This window comes from Balaenoptera acutorostrata, chromosome 1, assembly GCF_949987535.1.
Source record: "Balaenoptera acutorostrata chromosome 1, mBalAcu1.1, whole genome shotgun sequence".
In the NCBI taxonomy this organism is placed as follows: Eukaryota; Metazoa; Chordata; class Mammalia; order Artiodactyla; family Balaenopteridae; genus Balaenoptera; species Balaenoptera acutorostrata.
The window spans coordinates 114,435,393-114,455,304 of record NC_080064.1 but is presented as its reverse complement, the minus strand read 5'-3'; the positions used below and the strand labels follow the sequence as shown (position 1 = coordinate 114,455,304).

General features: G+C 53.0%; 1 protein-coding gene across 8 annotated transcripts in view; it reads left to right on the top strand.

Moving 5' to 3' along the window:
* The first annotated feature begins 4,033 nt into the window (after positions 1-4,033).
* Positions 4,034-19,912, top strand: part of ARHGEF2 (Rho/Rac guanine nucleotide exchange factor 2) — a 29,715-nt gene continuing 13,836 nt past the window's right edge. For 2 of the 8 annotated variants that reach the window (XM_057544794.1, XM_007171885.3), the window contains exons 1-2: positions 9,695-9,820; positions 17,684-17,828. In XM_057544794.1, coding sequence (XP_057400777.1) covers positions 17,781-17,828 — 48 coding nt within the window. In that variant the 5' untranslated portion in view covers positions 9,695-9,820; positions 17,684-17,780. Of the gene's footprint in view, positions 4,193-4,248; positions 4,297-4,485; positions 4,580-9,361; positions 9,498-9,694; positions 9,821-17,448; positions 17,474-17,683; positions 17,829-19,912 lie in introns of those variants that run through there. The other 6 variants (XM_007171883.3, XM_057544786.1, XM_057544792.1 and 3 more) reach the window with 6 other exon arrangements.

The following is a 19,912-nucleotide window of genomic DNA, read 5'->3' as shown; positions in this document are numbered from 1 at the left end:
ATTTATCTATTTTGTTTGCATTTTCAAAATTACTGGCATTAAGTTGTAGATAGCATTATCTTTCTAGTCACTACTGTTTCTGTAGTTAGGTCCACTCTTTCATTCTACTTTTATTTGTGCATCACCCTTATCAAAGGTTTGTCTATTTTATTTGCCTGTTCCTAAAATCAACTCTTGGCTTTATTGATCCTATTTCATTTGTTACTACTTCATTGATTTCTGCTTTTATCTTTATCATATCCTCTCTTCTATTTACTTTGGGTTTGTTTTGTTGTTCTTTTTCTAACCTTTTAAGCTGGCATAGCTCATTAATTTTCAGTTCAAAAATTTTTCAGTTAAGCATTTTAAATCGACAAATTATCCTTGAGATACATTTTGGCCATCTCCCACAAGTTTTGTTGAGTAGTATTTTCATTATTGTTGTTATAAAATATCTTTAAATTCCCATAATGATTTCTTCTTTGACCAGTAAGTTTATTTAGAAGGGTGTTTTAAAATTTCTTTTCTTTTTTTTATAGTGAATACAGAGAGATGTCAGAGGAGCTAGTTAGAGTAGCAAGTATTAAATTTATTTATTTATTTATTTATGGCTGTGTTGGGTCTTCGTTTCTGTGCGAGGGCTTTCTCTAGTTGTGGCAAGCGGGGGCCACTCTTCATCGCGGTGCGCGGGCCTCTCCTCTCACTATCGCGGCCTCTCTCGTTGTGGAGCACAGGCTCCAGACGCGCAGGCTCAGTAATTGTGGCTCATGAGCCTAGTTGCTCCGCGGCATGTGGGATCTTCCCAGACCAGGGCTTGAACCCGTGTCCCCTGCATTGGCAGGCAGACTCTCAACCACTGCGCCACCAGGGAAGCCCCCTAAAATTTCTAAATCTATGCAGATTTTTTAAAAACTTAAATAAAAATTTGAAATATAACATAGATATAGAGAAGTGTATAAAACTTATATGTACAACGTAATGCATAATTAGGAAGCAAACAACCATGTAACTACTCCAGGTTAAAAAAAAATAGAGTACCACCAAAACCCAGAAGCCCCCCGTGTCCCTCCCCATTCATAGCCCTCTCCCTCCTGGCAGAGAGGACCACTTTCTTGACTTTTGAGATCGATTTTCCCTATAGATTTACCACCTTTATGTGTATCTCTAAACAATATCAATTAGTTTTGCCTGTTTTAAACTTTATATGAATGTAACCACAAAGTATATAAATCTTTTGTGTCTTCGTTCTTTCATGAGATTCATCCATATTTTTGGGTGAACTGTAGTTTGTTCATTTTTAATGTTGTGGATTTTTTTTTTTTTTTTTTTGGCTGAGTTGGGTCTTTGTTGCTGCACGCGGGCTTTCTCTAGTTGCAGCAAGCGGGGGCCTCTCTTCACTGCAGTGCGCGGGCCTCTCATCACGGTGGCTTCTCTTGTTGTGGAGCATGGGCTCTAGGCACGCAGGCTTCAGTAGTTGAGGCTCACAGGCTCCAGAGCACAGGCTCAGCAGTTGCGGCACATGGGCTTAGTTGCTCCGCGGCATGTGGGATCCTCCCAGACCAGGGCTCGAACCCGTATCCCCTGCATTGGCAGGTGGATCCTTAACCGCTGCGCCACCAGGGAAGCCCCATTTTTTTTTTTTTTTAATTTTATTTATTTATTTATTTATGGCTGTGTTGGGTCTTCGTTTCTGCGCGAGGGCTTTCTCTAGTTGTGGCAAGCGGGGGCCACTCTTCATCGCTGTGCGTGGGCCTCTCATTATCACAGCCTCTCTTGTTGCGGAGCACAGGCTCCAGATGCGCAGGCTCAGTAATTGTGGCTCACGGGCCCAGTTGCTCCGCGGCATGTGGGATCCTCCCAGAACAGGGCTCGAACCCGTGTCCCCTGCATTAGCAGGCAGATTCTCAACCACTGCGTCACGAGGGAAGCCCCGGGAAGCCCCATTTTTAATGTTGAATAATGCTTCTATATATAAATATACCTCAGATTGTTTATCCAAGCTACTGAAAAGGGATTTCTGGGTTGTTTCCTATGATCTCTCTGATAGAGGTTATCTGAAATGTGTTGAATTTTGCCTTATGGACTGATATGTAGCCAGTTTTTGTAATGCTCCATGTAGGCTTGAGAAAAAAAAGCGATTTTCGAAAGATTGGGTGTGGGGTTTATGAATATTTCTACTCCCTATTGTTTTAAACCCACACTGCCCCAGTTTTTCTCTGTGTATGTTTGTTTTTTCATTACCTGCCTGACCTCTATATATTGAGTTTGTCATCTCTGGAAACGATTCAGGGTAAATCTTTTCTAAGATATTTTCTATATTAAGGCAGCCTGGGTTTGAGTTGCAACAGAGTGATGACTGCTAAATAGCAGGAATAACTTCTCAACTATTTCAAGTGGAATGTTCCAGATATGGGTAGTGGGGAGGGGTAGAAGGCCTGAAGGCCTTGAAGAAGGGCTTTGCTGTGGGAAAGTGAAGAGCCTGGGGGGGAAGATGGATGAAGCCTGACCTTTGCATGAGGATTCTTAACATGATTCTAGGGTCAGCGTTCCTGTCACCCACCTGCTGGCCTTTTGGACCACTCGGCCACTGGCATGCTTTCCAAGTCTGTATCCATGAGTGGCATCAATTACTTCTTGGGCTGCTCAGATCCAGCTGGTGAGTAAAAGTGGGGAGCAAAGCAGTGGTGGCCGCTTCCTCTGCCTGTCTCACCCCACTCCTCAGAGCCAGCTGTTTAGGGTCCAGATGTCCTGCATTATGTTTAACCACACACCCTTGGAAACCCCAAAATGCCTTTATTCAAATGAGAGATCCGAATTCAGGACTTTGGTATTCTGAGGCTCTCCTTCCAATGAAGGAGGACATAGGACAGAGAGAGGCTCTCTAGCTTCCCCTGTCACCAGAGATGGAGGACAGTTATCCGCAACATACCTTGTCATCAAGAAGAGGCATTGTGAGCTCAGAGTGAACCCTCTGCCCTCGCCATTCACTGAAAAGGAACTGAGACATTGGCCTCTCAGCCCCCTCTCCACACAACGCTGGTGCTCTGTTACCCTGGCTCCTAAGTTCTTCAGCTCTGCTCTGCTCAGACACCGCCCTCCTTCCCTACTCCCCAGTGCCCGCCCTCAGGAATGGCGTCACAAGCACCTGCAGCTTGGGAACCTGATCCAGGTGGAGGGGGTTGGGGAGGCAGCCCTGGGCGCCTTTGTCTGGCTTTAGCTGGACACCTCACGTCTCCTTTTGTGTTGGCAGGGAATTTGTCCCAGTCCTCTGCCGCTGACCTCAGCCAAAGGTGAGTTTGGGGGACACAGAGCCCTTCAAAGCCCTAGATGGGGGAGGGACAATGGGACTGGGCCCTGGGTTTTGTAGCCCCAAGGGTCTCTGTTTCCTGAAACATTGTTCCCCTGAACGTTTCTTATGAAAGACCTCCAAATATCCTTCTACCTGCACTGCATAGAATTCCCCTTCTTCTCATTGGCTGGGGAAGGCTAAGAAGGTTCCCGGTAGCTCCATGGGATGAAGAAGAAATCAGGGAAAGAAAAGGAGTATATAGACCCCAGGGTGTCTGTTAAATAAGAGAGTGGAGGTTGACTGCTGTTGTCAGTGTCAGAAAAGTGAGCAGGCAGATTGGCTGCTGCACAATCTTAGGGAGAGACGGTGACCAAGGACCATGGATCAGCTTTGGATAGCTGAGATAATCGACCAATGGGGAGTGGCCCTGAGGAGAGCTGGGCACGGGCTGTAGCGCCCCAAGGGGAGAGGGCAGGGGCTGAAGGCATATTGTTCAGGAATCGAGGTGGAGGCTGGAAGATTTACATAGTATCTATGTAAATAAGCACGCAAAATCAGCACCTGTTTATTTGGCTCCTACAGCTGAAGCCTGATTAGAGTGGGTCAGCCCTCTAAGACAGTGTGGGTGTGTGAGCTAGTAATGGGCCCTTTAAGATATCAAGCTCTGATTTGTGGTCCTGAAAATCTCTAGCTGACACATCCTCCTGGCTCTGGGTTTGGGATTAGCTCATGGGATGGGGCTGATGAAATCCCAGGAAATTCAGTCCTTATTGGCGTTAGGCCCAGAGGCCCTTTCCAAACAGCAGGGAGGGTCGTACACAGGACTCTTGTTTTGTGAGGGGAAAACGTCCCCTTGGAGAGCCCCCCTCCCCGTATCATTTCCGTTGGGAAGCAGCATGAAAGAGGAGATTGGGCCTGGATTAGGTAGGAAGGGGGAGTCTGTATTTATCTGGGAGGAGCCTGGAGTTTTCCTCATAAATAGAAGGGCCTGGGAAACTGTAGTGACCATATCTAGGAAACCCCAGGAGGTAGGGGAGTGGGAGCCTCTTTCTCCCGAGTCCTTCCTCTCTCTTCCTCACCCTTCTCTCTGTCTTTCCCCCGGATCTCCCCATTCTCTCTCCCCTGGTCATGGCACTTCATCCACCATATCTCTGGGAGTATCTTGTTCTTTTCCAGCTCCGTCTCCATCTCTTCACCTCTTCTTTTTCTCTCTGCAGCTGCAGCCAACTGGAAGGGGGCTCAGGCACCTGGGCAGGCTCCTCCCTGCGACGGACCCTCAGCTTCATCTTGGGCATGACCGGAAAGGCCAAGGTAGGAGTTGGGGAAGCAGGAGGCCCGGGACCCACTGCCCTCCCCAGTTCCCTTCCCCTCCACCTCACCGTCCGCTCCCCTCCCCCTCCCTGTACGCTCCCCTCCCCAGCTTCCCCTGCTAGGCAGAGACTCAGGGTAATGGTTCAAGTTTTAAGGGAACATGGTATATCTCCCAGTCTCCCTCCTTCTGTCCCAGTAAATCACCTTTCCTCTGCTTTCCCTGTGTCTCCAGCTTAGCAGCCAGCTGTAGGCAGCTGGAAGGGGAGATGGGCCAGGAGCCTCAGAAGCTGAGGAGTGGCCTAGCCCTCCCTCTCTGGAGACCCCACATAGCTGAGAGGTGGGCAGCCGAAATCTTAACCATCGGGCATAATAATCATAATAATTACAGCAATACTTTTTACTTCTTCAGAGAGTATTCGGGTTTGCAAAGTGCTTTTACACTCTTAATTTTATGGGTGGATATGGCAGCTGAAGGAGTTGAAATGAGACCGTAGGCAGAGTGGAAGCCAGGAAAGTGTATGATTGTGGAAGCGCATGCACACCGTACCAGTGGGGCCACGTGCAGTTCAGACCCCAGGAAGGTGAAGGCACGTTGCTCTCTTCCTTATTACCATCCCCCCCGGCTCTGGTGAAACTAGGAGCTCTGCCTGCTGCTTGAATTCATTTCCACTCTCTTCATTTACTGGCAGAATGAGCCATTCCCCCCTTTCCCTCTCCTGGCTTCCCCAAGCATGCATGTACTTTCCCACCGGGGTGGCTCCTGAACATTGAGAGAAACTCCAGGCAAGACATCATCAGATTCACCTGGAAGCACCATGGGATTCTCACCCAGTAAGGTTACCTGGGCTCCTCCTGGCCCCGCCGGCAATGCCAGCGCTCTCTTCTCTGCCAGCCTTTCAGCCAGGATTCTCCTTCCTCTGGGTGGGCAGGGAGGGCAGAAAAAGAATCAGGTTCTCAGCTCCTTCTCGTTGCAGGCCGCAGGCGGGGAGCTGAAGCGTGAGATCAGGCAGTCTGAGAGCAGGGCGAGGTGGGCACAGTGAGGCTTCTTCTCTCCCGTGGAGGGGAGCAGAGCTCTCTAGAGAACAAAGCCAACACCCAGACCTTGGGTCTGACTCCCTCTCCCCACAGCCTCTCTGTTCAGGGTAGGAGAGTCTGACAGCAGAATCACGCTCTTTTCCTGCAGTGGGAACGGTAGAGGAAGTCGGTGCTGTCTAGGGGCCATCCAGATCCCAGTTGGTCTGCATTTGCCCGCCCTTGGCCTAGAAGTTTGGTGAGGGGATGAAGGAGAAAGTGGGCAGAGACTGAAGCCCAGACAGCCAGCAGGAAAGAGCTAGCATCGTCAGGACATTGTCCCAGTCGCCTTTCCTTACTAGGACTCTTGTTCTGTCTTCCTGTTTCCCTCTCTGTCATCTCCTGGTCCATCTTGCTTCCACCCTCATGAATGTGTGTGCTTGAGTCACTAAATCTCTTCTTCCCCCTCCTCCCAGCTCAGGATAGGGGCCATTAGCTGGTAAACACCAGGGGTGGGGGTGGAGAGAAGCTCAGTCAAGCAGTGAGAGAAGGAAGTAGCTTATTCCTTCCTATTTGACTAGCATTGTAGAGTTGACAAAACACTTTTCCAGAGGTCATCTCATTTAATTCTTATAACACTCTGGCAAAGATAAATATTTTAATCTCTGTGTTTTGTTTTTAAAGCTCTTATTTACATTTGTTATTATTTTTAAAATTAATTAATAACTTATTTATTTTTGGCTGCATTGGGTCTTCTTGGCCATGCGCGGGCTTTGTCTAGTCGTGGCGAGCCGGGGCTACTCTTCATTGAGGTGCGCAGGCTTCTCACTGCAGTGGCTTCTCTTGTTGCAGAGCATGGGCTCTAGGTGTGCGGGCTTCAGTAGCTGTGTCTCACAGGCTCTAGAGCACAGGCTCAGTAGTTGTAGCGCACGGGCTTAGTTGCTCCGCAGATGTGGGATCTTCCCGGACCAGGGCTCGAACCCATGTCCCCTGCATTGGCAGGTGGATTCTTAACCACTGCACTACCAGGGAAGCCCCTTAATCTCTGTTTCATAGACAAGATAACTTAGAGACTAGGTTACTTGCCCAAGATCCCACAGTTGGCAAAAGGTGGAGCTGTATTACAAACCTAGAGCCTTGACTATATATTGTTGTCTCTGCTTCTGTCAGTAAACCTACGTAACAGTTTATCCCCTCTCTTCGCTTCTTCCACCATTTCTGATGGATGGCCATTGGAGTCAATAATGCCTTAATCATCTGCTCCCAGAATACACAAGGTCCAAAGTAATAAGAAGAAAAGCAAACCTCCTCCTGGGCACTGTAGGACTTGGGCCCAGGTATCCCTGTGGCTTTCTCTGCTCACCTACTGGCCAAGACCCTGACAACCAGATTCTTCCCTGGGATGGCCTCCCTACTCCTGAAATGTGGGGGACATATCTGTCAAGTTAAATGAGCTAAAGAAAGTGGTGGCTACTTTTAGATTCTGGCAGAAATTAGGGTTGGCTTTTGTTTTTGTGTATCTAAAAATATAATTTCTGAAAATCTGGGCGGCATCACTGGATAGGAGGAGCAGGGCTTGGGATGAAAATGGTTTGGAAGGGGCAGGGGATGCCAAGGAGAAAGGAAAAGGGTTCACTGTTCCAGAGGATACAGAAAATGGAAATTAAGTCAAGCTGCAGGCCTAGCTCACTAAAAGCACAGGTGTTCTTAAAGGTAGACCGGTTTCCTTTACCCACCCCGCAAGTCCCCTTCCTTACTACTCATCTCTTAAGAGGAAGAAGAGGGCATAGGGTGAGAGGCAGGGTAACAAAGAGCAGATCGGTGGAAAGTATATTGAAGATTGGGGTAGGAGACCGAAGAGGGTTGGAAGATTAAGTCCTCTCCTTTCATAGAGACCGTCTACGTTGAGTTTGGGGACTGAGATCCTTCAGATAACTCTGGGATTCAGGTCCTGGGATTATTGGGTATCCAGACTGGAGTTTGGCCCTTTAAGATTCCATCCTTAGCTTGAAACACCCTCCCACCCCAGGCCTGGGAGAAAAGCCGAGGTCTCAGCCTACCCCTTGTCTCAGGGCCCCTAGTGGGTGGAGCCCTGAGGCCAGGATTCTGGCTTCTGGCGGTCTGTTTTTAAATTTAGTACATTCCTCAGCCCTGGCTGCCCACTGGGGGGAGGTAAGTCTGGGGTTCTGGGCCCAGGAGCCTCAAGACTGCTGGTTTGGGGGAGTTCCTAGGGCCTTCCTGTAGGTCTCCCCTGCAGGTACAAGCCTGGAGAAGTCAGCCTCCCTCATGGCCCTGGGAAAGTCCTTTCTGCTTTCTAATTTCCATCCAGCCTAGAGCTGGGCATGGTTATTTTCTCTCCTTTTTTTTCTGGTCTTTGCTATATAAGGATCCTAAACAGGGGAATGGGTGAAGAAGGAGGTGAAGGAGTTGCTAGGCAGGAGGGGAAGCCAGAGGAGCAGTGTGGTGGTGAGGAGCCCAACTAGCTCAGCCAGTGGTAAGGCAGTGGAGCCCAAAATAGTGGCAGAGGCTAAAATTGGCACCTACAAGAGTGCTGAGCTGGGCTTGAAACCTGCAGCCAGGCCCTACTGCTGAAACCGGGCAGGGAGCCGCTGGGTCTGGGTTGGGCCTCCTCTCCCTCCCTCCTTCCTCCACACCTTTGGGGACCAGAAATCAGGCAGGACCCTGCAAACATAAGATGCTCTGTCCCAGGACTCTCTATACTTCTCTTTCTCCCAGAGACATGGGAGACCCTGAGAGGCAGAAATGAACTTCAATGTGAGTGATTATAATTAGAGTGGAGGAGGAATTTTCCCCAAAAGGTGGAGGTTGCCTCAGGCTGGGGCAAAGTGTCCAGAAAGAATGTCCCACTCCACCCCTTCTTCTTGTGGAGAGACTGGCCAAACTCCAACTGTCCCTGACTGGGGAAGGCTGGTTGCTGGTCTTTTGGTTCTGGCCTAACTTGCAACAGAGGGAACTGGGGTTAGACACAAGGAAGGACTTCCTCAGCTTTTTAGTCTTCTGTAACAGTGGCGAATTCCTCCCCTCCACCACCCCAGTAGTCAGCGGAGGCAGAGGTAGGAGGGAAGAGGATGGGCCGAGGGCGGTCTTGTAAGGCCCCAGAGAGTTGGGGGCTTGTGGAAGAATGCTCTCCTCTCAGATTCTTCAACCTCCAGGAGTGAATCTTCCCTTTCAGGCCCTCTAAAGATCCACCCTTTAGTTCCCCTTTGATTTCTCCGCCCTCTCCCCACGCCTGCCCCCAATCGTAAAAGGGGTCGGCGGCTCTGGCCTGCTTTGATGGGCCCCGAAGGCCAGGAAGGAACTGGTCCCGGGTTCCCTGGAGAGCTGGGGGCAGCTGGAATCCTCCGGCCCGCGGGTCTTTCTAGACTGATGGACTGCGGAGGGGGAGGAGGAGGGGAAAGGGAAGACCAGGGGTGGGGTGAGGGCTGCGAGGCGGGCCAGGGTGGGTTTTAGGAAAACCGAAGCCAGGAGGCGGGCGTCTGGGGTTAGAGGCGCCCGGCGCTGGAGGGCAAACAGGCAGAGGGGCCCTGCAAGCTAGTCCACGGCCCCCTGTACTCGTGCCAGCCGCCCCTCCACGGACCGAGGCGTCCTGTCCGGCGCTCGGCACCCGCCCTCCCTCCGCCCCGCCTCCCCCCTTCCTGAGCTCGGGCGGGGGTGGAGACTCGGGTTTGAGGAACTGGCGCTGGGTGCCGGGCGAGGGGAGTCAGACTTCCTGTCCCCAAGACCGACGCGTGCGGGTCGGACCCCTCCCCCGCCCTCCCCCCAAAACAGCCGGACGCCAGGGTCCGCGCCGCGTCCTCCTGGGCTCCCCCCCCCCCATCGGATTATGTCTCGGATCGAATCCCTCACACGGGCGCGGATCGACCGGAGCAAAGAGCTGGCCAGCAAGGTGGGCTCTGAAACCCCTGTCCCTCTCGCCCGCGGTCCTCAGGGCGCCCTTCGATCCCCGGCACCCGCAGCGCCCCCGGGTCTCCCCGCCTGCTTTCTGGGCGCCAAAATCGGGCGGAGCGTCGGCCGGGAACGCGGCGGGACGGGGTGGGTGGGGACTGTGAGTGAGTGGGGAGGGGGCTGGGGGAGCAGTAGACGCGACCCGCGCCTCCAGCTCCGCGCAGATTCTCTGCCGGGATCCCGGGAGCCAGCGGACCTGGGGTTTAGGGGCTTCCGATCTGGCGGGACCGGGTGTTTTGGGCCGCGTGAAAGAAAGTTGCTCCGGTAAGGGACAGAGCGGGAAGAGGAAGGTGTGTGTGTCGGGGGGTGGGGGCGGCGAAAGCTCTCCGGAACCCCCTCCGCCAGGGTCCCACCGGGTTGCTCTCGGTATCCCCCCACTCTGCCGTCGCTGGCTTGGTCGTTCCCTCTTTGTCCCCGCCATCCAGCGGAGGGGGTGGGAGGGGGTGGTTTCCCGGCTTCCTCCCACCATCACCACCACCATCACCACCCCTCCGAGACAAAAGTCAGCTCCTCCTCTCCTCGCAGATGGACTTTCCAGCTGTGATTCAGTTCTTCTCTCTGGTGGGCGGGTGACTGGGGTCAGGACAGCTTAGGGACGGCTCACTTCCCCCCAAGGCATCACCCTCAGGTGAAGGGAGCAGAGGTCTTTGTGTAGCTAGGATCCTTTCTTCCATCCTTGAGGCCCAGAGCACCCCTGTTCCTGAAACACACAGGGTCCCCCCATCCCTTTTTGCCCCACCAGCTTCCAAGCTCCTTGTCCTTGCAGCCTGAAACAACCTGAAACCTTTAGGCTGACCCACTTGGCACTGTGCCCTCGTCCCTCCTCCCCACCCCAGCTCTCTTAACTCTTTATCTTGGGACTGTTCACCTACCATTTCAAGAGTCTGGATGTATAATTACCCTAGCCCCCACCCCTATCTTGAGCTCTTGGCCACTCCTTTCCAAGTATCCTTTATTTCTGCCTTTGTACCCAGGCCCACTCCCAAAGGCCATGACCTCTCCACACCTCAGCCCCCAAGAAATGATGAAGCTGACTTGTAGGTGAATAAATGAGAGCTGGGAGGAAGGTGGTGCATGCAGACAGCACCTCCCAGTTGCTCAAGGCACCCCCACACTGTACCCATTATGGGAAAGGCCAAGACCCAGTCCATAGCTGGTTTAACCTCTGGCCTCTTTCCAATCCCAGTGTCCTGCCCTGGCACGCAGCTTATGCTGATCACCATCACCTTCTTCAGGCATGGGAGCAGTACCCTTTCGGAGTCCTCAGAGATGGTGGAAACCCCTTCCCACACTTCCCTCCTAGCTCCTAGCCTGGCTACCTATCTAGAGGCTAAGTTGGGAGAGGTTCCATCCTGGAACTTTTCCTTAGGGGGTTGGGATAAGGTTCTGCTAACAGGAAAGCAACTGAGGATTTGGGTAGGGCTTAAGACAAACAGAGGGTCAGAGGAGAGATGGCTGAAGTGCAGTGGAACAGTGGGGTGGCAGACAGGCTCTTCTCAACCCTGCGCCAGGCCAGGCCCCAGCTATGAAAGTCTGTTTATTTTTCAACCGTTTGAGCTGAGACCCTGGAGCAGAGCCAAGGTGGGTGGAGAGGTTTTTTGAAACCACGGAAATTTGGTTCCACCCTAAAAGGGAAAGCCATGGGGGCACCGGTGAGGGGCAGACCTGGAGAGGGGCTATAGACAGGGGTTCTGGGAAGGTAGATACTCGGGTCCTTTTTCCGTTACTGGGAGGAGTTGGGGAGCCAGATACCTGGGTCCTCATGCCTTTTTTTTTTTTTTTTTTTTTTTTTTGGTAGTTGGGGGGACTGGGAATCTAGAAGCTTGGCTTTTTCTGTCCTGGGGCTGGCCTTGGTTTTGGGGGGTTTGGGAATCTGACTGGGGGTGGGGATGTGAGGGGCTGAGTGGGTAGATCTGAGAGGGCAGAGAGGCCACTGGAGGAGGTTGGTTGTCAGTTTGGGCTGGTCGGAAGGGGAGGGCCACCTCCGGAAAGCTGTGGTTACAGAAGGGGGGAGTTGATTCTTAGCCAACAAACCCTGGATCCCCTCTTCCCCCTCCCCCAAGCACACCAGCTGTCTCCTTTCTTTTTATACTGCGGTGGGAAGTAGAGGGGGGCCGCTGGAAACGAGATAATTTGAGGAAGATGGTCTCCCCTGCTACCTATGTGGGGGGATGGTTCAGAGCTATGTCCTGATCCCCCACCCCCACCCCATTCCTTGCCTTCCTCCGCGGGACCTCCTTGAAGTAGGAGGAATTTAAGTCGAACCTGTCCCTTTCTCCTTCCCACCCTCCTAGAATCTTTCTGTGCAGCTCCCCCTCCTCATGCCTCCTCTCTCTTTTCACTCCATTTCTATTCTTTCAGGCTATCTTCAGTCCTCCACCCCCTCATTCTCTCTGCTCTACTTCCTACCTCCATAGGCCCCAAACCCCAGAGGTCCCTTTCTCTCTTTCATCCCCTGTTCCTCCCTCCCTCCTCCCCCCCAAACCCTAACTGTCTCCTCTCTCAGAACAAAGGGTCCTTTCCTGCCTAGGAGGGGGCAGGGGCCAGAGGATCAGGGATGGCCCTGGAGGCTAGGGAGGTCTCCCTGGAATCTCAAGGACCCCAGATTTGGAGTGTGGTGGGGAGAGAGGAGAGAGACTGTTTCTTTGTTCTGAGTGTTGGAGAGGTGGCTGGCTTTGTGTGCAGGACTAGAACTGGAGCCGGAGAAGAGGGCTGGGGGAGCCCTGGAGGGAGCTGAGAGTGCTGGCAGGTTGGGGGGGAGGTTGAATTGGGGGTCTCCCAGGAGGCTGAGACTTTTGGGGGAATAGGAAAAGATTCTAGGGGCCTTTCTTGGAGGTTAGGGAAAGAGCTGAGGGGAGGGGGAGAAGCAAGGGTGGGGGAAGGGAGCCAAAAGCTTAAGGAAGTCACTGAGTGACTGCAGGGGGTTGGATGCTGCCTAGAGAAGGACCTGCCAGGGCTGCCCGAGGGACTTAAGGAGGGGTCCAATCTCAGTCCCTCTGACTTCCCCGGAACCCTGAGCTTGGAGTCGGGGAGGGGACAGATCTGAAGAAATGAATCCCATGCGTGCACATGACCTGTATGTTGGTGTGCGTGTGTGTCTGTGTCGGTCTGCCTGTCCCCAGATGCTCTGTGTCACTGTTTTGAATTATGGTCACCAAAGTAGGGGGCTCACTGCACTCTGGATGCGAGGAAGTAGTTCCATTCTTAGCTTCAGTCTGTGCTTTGAAGTATCATCTAGGCGCTTGAGGGAGCAGATTGGTCATGGTTCCTGGAGCTGGTCAGAGAAATGGCTGAGAGGAACTGGCTGGACCCTTCTGGGTTTGTTTATGTCTCCTTGGGGGAGGGTGGGGGAGGGGCTGCAGGCAGCAGCTGCCCCCCTCCCAACTCAGCCGGCCTGCCCTGTGCCAGGAGGGCAGGGAGTCCTGGCACAGCTATTGTTCGCCTGCACAAATGCCCGTCTGTTTGCATCACTCCCCCCTCTGTCTCTGCTTGTCTTTCTCTCCTGACCCGACAGGTGTGGCCGGGTGGAGGGGGGGCTAGGGTGGGGTCCAGGATCCCTGGGTCTGAGGGTAGCCCTACTTTATTCCCTATGGTCCTTAGCACCCCTCTTCTGCTTCACCAGTGTGCCCACCCCCATTGTCCGGTGTCTCATCTTCATTCATCAGGCAAGCGTTTATTAAGTGCCTTTGTGTGTTCAGTGATGTCTTTTTGTGTTATGTTTCTGGCTTTGGCGTTAGCGTTTCCGTTTGGCCGCCTTCTCCTTAGCCTCCTGCCTTTATCTTGTCTGTGGAAGCTCATAAAGGAAGCAGAGCCTGGCTGAGACCATCCCAAGCCCTCTTCTCAGTCCCATGGCCAGGAACCCTCTCTCTCCTCTTTTCCCAGCCTTAGAGCCCATCCCTCATGACTCAGTGCCCCTTGCAGCCTATGACTCTGAACCTCTGCTGTCCAGGGCCTAAGCCACAGATGACTGGAAACCCAGTGGAACCCTCCGGGGGCCTTCTGGTCCCTAAACAAAGGGCCTGGACAGAGGCTGCGCCACCTTGGGGAAGGGGCTGCTGCCACTTGCAGCTGGAGCAGAGGTCATTCTGAGCACCACGTGACTTCTCCAGAGGTCTTGGTTTGGACATACCCAATGGAGGAACAAGGACAGCTGAGAGCTTAGACTTTGCTTGGAGAGGCTCTTACTCTTCTGGGTCGGCTCCGCCATCCTCTGCTGCCCGCCTGGGAACAGGAAGCCGAAGTCCAGGCTTTGGCATTCCTTGGGCTTCACGTATGTCACTGTTTTCCTCATCTCTCGCCCTGGGAGACAAAATACGGAGAAAGGGGAGACTGCCTCTGTTCTATGAGCCTTTGAGCCACCAGCCTCAATGTCCTCTGCCATTCGCCTAGTCTTTCTTTCCCCAAAATGACCAAGATCTGGGATGACAGTGGAAGGAAAGTTTGGGTTGGTCTTCTTCTGACTTTCAGAGGATACCATCTGGTCCTAAGAAGTTCAGAGGAATCAGGAGAAAAGGTCTGGGAGGAGGGAGAAAAGAATAAACAAGAGAGGAGGAGACCAGAATTCCCCGGTGGTCCAGTGGTTAGGACTCCGTACTTCCACTGCAGGGGGCACAGGTTGGATCCCTGGTCAGGAAACTAAGATCGCACAAGTGCGAGGTGCAGCAGGGAAAAAAAAAAAAAGAGAGAGAGAGGAGGAGATTGAAAGCTCTGAAGCTCTGATAAGGAATGAGGGGATCCTTAAAGTAGAGGCAAGGGTGCTGCTGGGACCCCTTGTCTTGGTGTCTATCCATCCACCCATCCTTCTTTTCTTCCTTTCTTTCTAAACATGTATTAAGTGGCTGTTGTATACCAGCCATTGTGCTAGGTGCTCTCCTGTGCTTTATTCATTTATTGTGTAGCAATAGCAAGAAAGACTTTCTGTGAGGATTTGTGAGAAAGCAAGACTCTGGACACTGGACAGTAGAGGACCGAACCAAGCAGGAAGGGCCACTGAGTGTTGGGGTGGGTGTTGTGGATTGCAGAGTCATGGCCCCTTTTCTTGGTGGACAGATGGGGCCATGAAGGTGAGGGGCTGTCCCGCTGGCTGTTGGGCGGGTAACTGGGATGATCTTAAGAATATCTGGAAAGAGTAGGACGGAGAACCAAACAAGCCCATTCACTCCGTCTCTGGAGCAGGCACCCCTGGTGAGCAGGCCCTGTGTCCTTCTAGCCTCACCAGCCTGAGCCCTGGGGCGGGTGCGGACTGCCTCCAGGACAATAGCGCTAGGCAGTGCCAGGGCCGCTTGCTGCTGGGCAGTGTCCGTGTTGGGATGTGCTGCTGCTGTGGTCGCTGCCCACTGCTGGCCCATCTAGAGAGAGGGCCACTTGGAGAGAGGGTGAGTGTTGGGAGGTGGGGGAGCCTGGGCCCAGAGTAGCTGGGTCGTCTGTGGGATGTTGATGCCAGAGAGACCCTGTTCTCTGGCTGCCCCTAGTTCTCTCCCTCCCTTTCCCCGCTTCTTTGCCAGGTGAGAGCTCCTGGAGGCCTGAGGGCAGAGGGAAGAGGTCAGGGGAGGGGAGTGGGAGTTGTAGCAGCCCTAGGGCAAATCTGCAGGACTGCCCATTTGGGAGCTGACCCTGATTCAGACATGTTGCTCTTTTTATTTTATTTTTTGAAGTATAGTTGATTTACAATATTATATTAGTTTTAGTATTTTTACAGATTATATATAATCCATTAAAGTTATTACAAGGTAACAGGTATAAATCCCCATGCTATATAGTACATCCTTGCTGCTTATCTGTTACTGTTTTGTTTTGTTTTTATTTTTGGCCACGCTGCGTGGCTTTGTGGGATCTTAGTTCCCTGAGCAGAGATTGAACCCGCACCCTCAACAATGAAAGCGTGGAGTCCTAACCACTGGACCACCAGGGAATTCCCTGATTATCTATTTTATACATGGTAGTTTGTGTCTCTTAATCCCATACCCCTAATTTGCCCCTCCCCATGTTGCTCTTTTAATATGATTTTCACGTTTTTTTGCTTGCTTACTTTTAATTCAAACATAGTAAGTCCTCAAACTTTTTTATTTGTGTCATAGAGAAGGTTGGGAGAGCAGGAGAGGAGAAGAGAAGGCAGACTATAGGGCAGTAAGAAGAGCTATTTGGACTTGAACTTTGAGGTCCTATAAAGGCTGTTATTCAGAGGAGGATTTGATCTCCTAAAGAACTATAATTTGGAGCAGGGCAGATGGAGGTTAGACTAAAGGGAGAATTTTCTAGTGGTCCAGATAGGTAGGTACCAGAATAGAAAAAGGGAGGTTAGAGTTAAAAGTTGGTGAGCTTTCTTGACAAGGTCTAGGAGGAGGAGGGCAGGGAGAGGCCAAGGGCAGTAGAAGAGAAGCAAGGGTGAAAAAGGGGCAGCCAAGGTGGGAGGCCATGTGGGAGAGGAGGGAGGCCAGGGGATGGGAAGGAGACTATGATATAGGAAGAGGAGGAGGATGGGAGGAGAGGAGAAAAGAAAAATGGATGATTGGGTGGGAAATGACCTGAAGACCTAGGCTCTGCTCATCGTCAGATGAACCTGGAGCTTCTGAGGGTAAGCAGGAGAGAGAAGGATCTTGGGCTACCAGGAAGCCCTGAGACCCTAGGGCATCGTAGTCCAGTGCCCTCTGGCCCCTGTGCTGTTGACTCAGCCCGTTCACACTTCCCTTTTCTACGCTCACACCAGGCCAGTGTGTCTCTTCCCCTCCCCCACCTCTTAACTGCTAGTGTGGCTTCAGCTGAGAGTCAGGACTGGGCACCCAAGGTCCAGGCTGAGGATTCTCCTCTGAGTTTTGTTTCACTGCCCTGGGGCCCCAGACAGTGTCCTCTGACTTGGGGCTCATTACCCTCAGCCTCAGCCATCAGGATCTCGCTCTTCGCTTTCTGAGAGTCAGGGAATCCTTGGAGGGAGTGGTCTTGCCAGCTCCTCTTCCTGCTGTCAGTCCTCTAAGAGTGGAGGGAAAATCAGGGATCTGAGGTGACCACTGAGGGGGGTCCTGGAATAGGTGGAAAGCATGGTGTCCCATCTTCTCATCTCCTCAGTTTCAGGGAAAGCTCAGGGGCTTGAGAAGGGACAGAAAGAGGTCAGGGAGTATCACTTGACCTGCAGAGGTCAGGAGGAAGCAGGAGAAGAGAAAGCTGATGGGAAATGCCAGCCTCTGAGGTTCTGTGGAAGGGCCCAGAGAGTGTGCCCCATCTCGATGGAGACCAGAGCAGGAGGAACCGACATTGCCGCTGGAGGATGGAGGGTAGATGCCAGAAAGGACTTCCTAGACTAATTGGGTGAGGAGGAATAAGGGAGATATCCTAGGTTTTGGAGGGTAGCATGAGAGGGATAAAAGTTAGACTGCAGAATAGACTTCCTGCCAGGAATGAGACCTTGGTGGCCCAGTTTCCTTTCTTAAAGATCCCAGAGAGGACAAGTGACCGGAGACTGAAACCAGGCTCCTCCTGCCTCGAGGTTAGCAGGGGACACGCTGCCTCCCACAGAGAGGCCCCGTGTACCTTGGCTGAGCAGATGTGGAAGAGTCAGAGGTTTGGGACCCTGACCTCTGGTTGGGGGTGGCAGTGGAGGCATTCTGCCCCCTTCAGCCAATCTAATAAGGGGATCTCCTGCCCCCCACTGTGACTGCCACTGCCACGGAGATAGCGGCTCCAACACTGGTTGTCATGGTTATAAGAGGAGCTGACTCCCATAGATTTGAAAGCGCTGGTGAGCTGGCACCTTCTGCTTCGCCTGCTCTCCCCTCCTCTCTGCGCATCTTCCCCCGGCACAGAGAAGGGAGTACAGCAGCTCGGGGGCGAGCAGAGCTAGGGCTGGGAGGTGGAGTGAGGACGCGGAGGTCTAGAGCCGGGGAGATGAGCGGCAACAGGAGGCAGCCCAGCCGCAGGGGCCAGGTAGGTCAGGGGCCGACTCGGCCCTCGGGGCTGGCCTGGTCGCTCCTGGACGGCTGCCTCTGACACAGCGCGGCAGGCTCCGCTTCAGGAAGTGGTGTGTTTCAGGCAGGCATTGCTCCCTTGCCTCTGCCCTCGGCCTGTGTCTCTGGACTCCTCAGGCACCCTGGCATCCTCCAGCCTCACTTCCTGTCTCTCTCGCCCCTTCTACAGACCCGGGAAAAAGAGAAAATGAAGGAAGCCAAGGACGCCCGCTATACCAACGGGCACCTCTTCACCACCATCTCCGTTTCGGGCATGACCATGTGCTATGCCTGTAACAAGAGCATCACAGCCAAGGAGGCCCTCATCTGCCCAAGTAAGTTGTTTGGACCCTGAATGTCACTCTGAGTCAGCGCCCACTGACCCTAATCTTTCTATCCATTCTTTTTACCTTGGATCCATAAGGATCACTCTCCTCTGTGAGCCCCCGCAGGGCCCAAATGCCAGGGCCAGATGCTTGATCCCTTTCTCCCTGTCCTCATGTCTAGGGGTAGTGGCAGTCAGAATATGTCCTAAGCAGGACTAGCTGGGGATATGGGGGAGGGGAGGCTGGGGTGGCTTCCCTTGCAGCTGTCGTCCGCTGGGTATCCCCCAGCTCCCTGAACAGCTGCTGAGGGTCAGGAGAACTGAGTGGAGAAGGAGCAGGAATGTTGTGTGTATGTGGGATGGGGGGGGCGGAAATAGGGGAGCTGGGTGGGAAGCTGCTGGCCTTGCAGCTGTTCTGCCGATCTTCCTGGGCAGAACTGGGTGTTCAGGACTTCAGGGTCCCCTTGCCCCTTCCCTTTCTATTGACTGGGGGGAGCCTGAAATCTCTAAATCTCTGCAGTTTGAAGCAGAGGATTAGGGATTAGGACCCCCGTGTCTCAGATTTCTAGTCTGGCTGATACACAGTGAAAAAGAGAGAATATGGCAGCAATGTGTATGTTGGGGGAATAAGGATTAGATAGAACTCCTGACCTTCACCCACATCTAAGGGTAGTCCTGTATTTTGTAAGTACAAGCAACGAATTCTTCCTTCCCCAAGATGCCTACACGGAGGGCTCCTGCCCTGTCTACCCACCCCCCTCCGCGCCCAGATTCATGGCAAAGAGCTGCTTCTGATTAACGCAGGACCGGAGGTGTTGTGGCCTACGGCGGAACAGAGGGACTAAAGCTTTAGCTTCTAAATCTCTATGGAAGCTGCGAAGGAACCCCAGAAAGAACCAACGAGGCTTCCCTACTTCCTCACTGTTCAACTTAGAGTTATGAGGATGAGGAGGGAACCCCAATCTAGATCCCTCTAGAGACCTGACAGAATTCCCAATCTGGAAGCTTGTTGCCAGGGGAACCAGGGAGGCGGGCAGCAAGCGCTATTTTGAGAGCAGGTGGAAAGCGGAGGTTCGATCCAGAGACACTGGGTGCTGGGGGTAGGAGAAGGGAGCTCCGGGGGGGTGGGGGTGGACGCAGCTCCAGCCCCCACTTCTGTCTGCCCCTCTGCCCCACCCTGCTTGCCTTGTATTTGTGGAAGTAAGCACGGTGCTGGGTATTGTCTGAAGGAGTTAGCAGAGTTTCCGGTGTTGTTGGACGGGGGAGGGGAAGCTGGAGACGGCCAAGGGCTGTGAGGGCATGTTGGGGAAAGGGACGGCCAGTAGTCCCAGTGCCTAGGCTTAGCTACTCTTCCTTTCCTCTCCTCTTCTCTCCTACCCCATGGCAGGGTGGGGTGGGTGATGAGGGAGAAGCAGATGGAGTGTGGGAGCTGTGGGTTTACCTTACTTGGGGAACAAGACTCCCCGGGTCCGGAAGGGAGGCTGGAGTCATAGCAAGCATAGCTGAGCAGTGCAGAAGGCAGGCAGGCGTGTCGGGCAGGGGCAGGGCATGGCCTGTCCCCCGCTCTACTGCTGGATCCATCAGCCTTAGCACTGCTTAGGCCTAGCCAGAGTTTGTGGGCATGCGTATGGCTCAACAGGAAGTGCACAGACACTCCTGAGTTAAACCCCAGCTCTACCACTAGCTGTATGACCTCTGGCAGATGGTTTAACCTCTCCAGGAGACAGGATCCTCATCTATAAAATGAGGATCATTGAATCTACCTCAAGGGGTGGTTAGGATCAAGCTCAGGGGATGTTCATTTCCCCCTCTCTGCCCCTAGCTCCCATCCCAGCTGCTCCTGTGCCACCTTCTGTTCCGTGGGCGTCCTCTCTGCCATCTGTCATTCTCAACCACCTTTGTGCTTCTTGAGCTCATCTCTGGCAGCCAGTAACCCCTTCTTCCCTCTAGTCCACCTCGCAGGTCATCTCTGAGTCAGGATTGCCTACCCCTCCTGATGCCTTAATTGCGGTCCACACCTATACCCCCTCACTTCATCTCCTGCTTGAAGGAAGGGGGGAGGCGGGAGGAGAGGGACTGGGGTGCGGCGATGGC